The sequence below is a fragment of the Sminthopsis crassicaudata genome, chromosome 4 (assembly GCF_048593235.1).
Source record: "Sminthopsis crassicaudata isolate SCR6 chromosome 4, ASM4859323v1, whole genome shotgun sequence".
NCBI classification, from domain to species: domain Eukaryota; kingdom Metazoa; phylum Chordata; class Mammalia; order Dasyuromorphia; family Dasyuridae; genus Sminthopsis; species Sminthopsis crassicaudata.
Window position 1 is genome coordinate 165077961 of NC_133620.1, and position 5071 is coordinate 165083031.

General features: G+C 32.7%; 1 protein-coding gene across 1 annotated transcript; it reads left to right on the forward strand.

The window, feature by feature from the left end:
* Positions 1-2424: 2424 nt before the first annotated feature.
* On the forward strand, positions 2425-3743 carry TAAR1 (trace amine associated receptor 1). The gene has a single exon (XM_074309810.1). The coding sequence runs from the start codon at positions 2553-2555 to the stop codon at positions 3567-3569; it is 1017 nt and encodes a 338-aa protein (XP_074165911.1). The 5' UTR covers positions 2425-2552; the 3' UTR covers positions 3570-3743.
* The last annotated feature ends 1328 nt before the right edge of the window (positions 3744-5071 follow it).

A 5071-nucleotide genomic window follows, 5' to 3' on the forward strand; every position in this document is an offset into this window, starting at 1 on the left:
AGACTAAACCAGGTCTTATTATCTTTTTTCCCCTTCATTAACCCCTTTGGACCTCTTCTCAGAGCAATGTTTTTAAACAGATGAAATAGTTATAAGAGAAAACTGATGATACTGAAATACAGTTATCAATTTAAAAAATTCCATAGACTTTATGTTAAGAACACCAATTTAAAACATCTGAAGAAGAAAATTTCATTGAAATTATTATTTTGTACTTTTTATAGGCATATAGAACACAAGAGGGATATCTGGCTTTCTCAGAGGATAAAGCACTGTTCCTGAAGTCAGGAATACTCATCTGTAAGTTCAAATCTGGCCTCAGACACTTAGTACCTGTGTGATCCTGTACTAGACACTTACTACTGTTTATTTCAGTTTTTCATCTACAAAAAATGAACTGGAGAAAGAAATGGTAAACCACTCCAGTATATATGCCAAGAAAATCCCAAATGAGGTCACAAAGAGTCAGATGCAACTAAAATGAGTAAAAAAAGAAAAGAACACAAGAAGTTAAAGGGATCTAATCATCTAGGATGTTCAAGTTCTTTGTGGTAGACATAAAGAAACTGGCTCCAGTGGTCAAGTACTTTGTTCAGGTCACACAAGTGGCAGAATAGGTCATAGAAATCAGATCACCAGTATTCTTTTAACTACATCACAGTTCTTCACAGCCAGACAAATGAGAAACTCAAAGAGAATAAAACACCACTGTGTTCCATTTTTAGATAACTGGGTAACTCAAAATGCTATGATAAATCTCTTAAGTCAACAAGTTAACTTATTTTAAACAAAATCATTTCATTTTTAAATTGGACATTTAAAATTTTAAATGTTAAAAATAACATATACTAATTTTATTGCTACACAAAGTGGTATTGACAAGCAAGGTTTCACCAAAGACATTTTCAGTAGGGGCATCTCTTTCAAATAATGAACCAAAATTTCTCCTTGGAAAAAAGGTCCATCTTTTATTTTTTAACATCAGTATTTTGCTAATACTGCATAGTCAAAAGCATAGTTAAATGTCACTCTTCCTGATTCTAATGTAGAGGTACATTAATGTGAATAAGCAGCAGCAGAGTAATTCATAAAGTATTATTAGAGATATTTATTGAAAAGGAGGCAGAATGGCCAATAATGTAGATATTGGAACTAATAATGCTCTGTTTGGTATTCATGCAATGTCAAGAGAACCAAAGAAAGGCTTTCAGTATGTTGGGTAAACCATTTGTGAAGAATATTCAGGTAAACACGAACCTAAGGAAGGGGCATAAAGATAGGTTGCAATCTATACTGTTTAGAGGGAGTAGCTATACCAGTAAGATTAAAGAGATATAGTAAATTGTGAGAAAGGAAGGTATTTTGTATTTCTCCAATTAGTGGAGTAATTTTTCAAAAGGCTGTTTGCTCCTCCCCAAAATATATCACTGATACATAAAGTAAATGTTCTAGTCAAGTTGTCAGCAAAGTGAATTCCTACAAAGTAAATCCTATTTTCAATTTAATTTCCATCATTAAATTGGAACTATGATCCCCTGAAATACTAATTTACCAACAAACTAAATTGAAAGCATTTCCTTAGTATGCCTAAGGCAAAAGGCAAAGAATGGGTTTAAAAGATGGCCAGTTCATGGTATATTGGATGTTGTGACACTTTTAAGTACTTTGACCCACTTTTGTCCATGAGCAGTATCTCAGAAATTTAGAACTTTCCATTCTTTCCTGGCATCTTAGAAATCTATCATCAATATGTCATATTTGTGGCTAACAGAACAAAGAATATATCTTTGAGATTCTTGTTATCTAAGAGTTTATTATTATTACATTTTTATTGGAACTTTTTTTTTGTGAAAAATCTTTCCATGAATGCAGATTAGAAATAAATTTAAAAATTTATAATCTTGGAAAGTTCTTTAAAGTTCACTTAACTAAAAAAGTTAAGTGAGTTGCTCATGATCACAGGGTTAGCATGTGAAAGAAGTAAAGCAGGAATTCTTCTCAATTCCAAGATCAGTCATCCAACCTGCCTCTGAATAGATGCATGTCCAAAAGAGCTATGCCATAATAATACATTATTGAAGATGTTATCTATTCTAGTTTGGAACCTTGAACTTAAGGTGTAATAAGTCCAAATTATAGAAAAAGAATGTATCTAAAAGAAGAATTGGGTATATAAAAGTGTTACAGTGAATCCATTGAGGTGACGATATAACATTTATGCTAAAAGAACATTTAAAATATTTTTTAGTTTTTTCCTTTAAATTTTTTCAGTTGCAAACCATTTCTAGCAATTTTGTTTTATGAGGTAAAACTCCTTCCATAGTGGATTAAACTTCATCTTTATTTTGTGGCTCCTTTTTTTTCCAGCAGTGAAGGTAACCAGGCACATTCATGATTTAGATTTTTCTTCTTTCAGGTTTCTTGGATGAATATGTTTAATTGGAAAGGTGAAACAATTCTCTTCTGATTTTGGACATAGGACTATTATTTCTCAAGTAGTGTCTCATGCACTAAAGTGGAAAAAACTTGTCTCAAAGGCCTTCCTTGGCAAAATGTCATTTTGTTATGAAGCCATAAATGGTTCCTGTATAAAGAACAGTTGGACAAATATCATCCGCATTCCCATGTACTGTGTAATGATACTCCTGATTCTCACTACATTGGCTGGAAATCTTATGGTTATTATCTCCATTTCACATTTCAAGCAACTTCATACTCCAACCAATATGCTAATCAATTCCATGGCCACTGTTGATTTTCTTTTGGGATGCTTGGTTATGCCTTACAGCATGGTAAGATCAGTCGAAAAGTGCTGGTACTTTGGAGAGGTCTTTTGCAAACTTCATACAAGCACAGATATTATGCTAAGCTCAGCATCAATTTTCCACCTGTCTTTCATTTCTATCGACCGCTACTATGCTGTGTGTGATCCTCTAAGATATAAAGCCAAGATCAGTGTCTTGGTTGTACTTGTGATGATTACAATAAGCTGGGCTATCCCTGCCATTTTTGCCTTTGGGATGATCTTTCTGGAATTAAACTTAAAAGGAGCTGAAGACTTGTATTATAAACATATTCACTGCAAGGGAGGTTGCTTTGTGTTTTTCAGCAGAATATCTGGCATCCTGGCCTTTATGACTTCTTTCTATATTCCAGGATTTATTATGCTATGTGTCTATGGGAAAATATATGTCATTGCCAATGGGCAAGCCAGATCAATAAAGAATTCAAACCAGAAGATCCAAAATGGATTTGAAGAGAAACAGAAAATTTCACGAAGCAAAGAAAAGAAAGCAGCAAAAACTTTAGGGATTGTGATAGGAGTTTTTCTCATTTGTTGGTGTCCATTCTTTCTCTGCACAGTCATTGATCCTTTTATGGATTATACCATCCCACCATTTTTAAATGATGTACTAATTTGGTTTGGTTATTTAAATTCTACCTTGAATCCAATGGTTTATGCATTTTTCTATCCCTGGTTTCAGAGGGCCCTAAAGATGATTTTTTTGGGTAAAGTTTTCAAAAAGAACTCTTCTAGGTGCCAATTATTTTTAGGGCTAGATACTTAGAAATATGTTTAACTTGGATTTGGTTTTTCTTTCTGTACATCCTCTCACTTGATGACCATTATGGGCTCCCCTGGACTTAATTATAATGTTTTATGGTAATTGTTATTTTATTTTTAATTCATGGAATAAAAAAAGCATTTCTATAATATAGAATAATAAAAATGATTGCATAAAGAACTGTAACATGTACAATTTGTTATTCCTTTTAAATATATAATTATCATGTAAATGTCTATTTTCCCCTTTTTTTATTTCCCTCCCACTGCCCAGAGAGTATTATTAAACACAAATAGGTACACATACATACACATACACACATTTATTTCAACATATCTATATAATAAGCTCATGTGTTATCTCTGAACTCCAAGCCTCCATCATCAACTTCCTATTAAATATTTCATCCTGGATGTTTCATACACATCTTATATATAATAATGTTCTATATGGGATTATTCCTCTAAAATCCATCCTCTTATATTTCTGTCAAAGGTTCTCCACCCTTTTAGTTTCCCAGATTTATATTATGTCCAAACTCCTCGCTTCCTTTCACTCTACAGAACCAATCAAGTTTCCAAATTTTGCCATTACTATTATTTCAAAATCTCCCACATCAGTCCATTTTTTTGTTACTCACAGCCACCATTTTAGTTCAGTTCTTCGTCACTTATCAATTAAAGCTATTGTAACAATCTCATAATTGATCCTCCTGGTTAAAGTCTTTTTTTCCCCCATTACAATCCTTCCTTGGAATAGCTGTGAAAGTATCTAAAATACAACTCTGACTATGACACTTTTCTATTCAGAAAACACCAATGGCTCTCTATAATCTCTAGTATAAAAGATAAAATCCTCTTTTTGGCTTTAAAGCCTTTCACAACCTAATCCAACCTAATTTCTAGCCTAATTATAAACCACTTCTCTTTCCAAAGTCTATGATCTGGTTGCTAGGATCTAGCTAAATTAATTTTCTTCTATTCCTTACACATGACATTTCATCTCTATACCTGTGCTTCTATACTAGTTGCCCGTATTCCTAGAATGCTTTTCATTTTTGCTGAAATCTCAATTCCTTATTTCCTTCAAGACTCACTGTTTTTGACATGAAGCCTTATCTCATCCCCCGAATGCCAATATCCTACTTCTCCAAACTAACTAATATTTACTCTGTATATATTATACTCTATGCTCTGGTCAAATGTAATCTCCTTGAGAACAAGGACTGATTTATTTTTGTCTTTCAGTAGCCCCATAGAATAGTTCTTGGTGCATATTATAAACTTAATAAATGTTTAGTGATTGATTTCTGAAACTGACTACAGCTGTTTTTATATCAGCTTCCTGCTAAAATAGATGTACATTATTTGGCCATGGTGTGTTTTGGAGATTTACTGAAATCATAGCCATATAACATGCAAAAATTTAAATAAGAAAACTAGTTAATAGTTGCAGAAATACTATTGTCAGACTAAACATACCATGAGAAGTTGAGTTTTAAGAAT

Excerpts from the sequence above, each read along its gene's own strand:
- TAAR1 (XM_074309810.1), top strand. The coding sequence starts at position 2,553 with ATGTCATTTTGTTATGAAGCCATAAATGGTTCCTGTATAAAGAACAGT.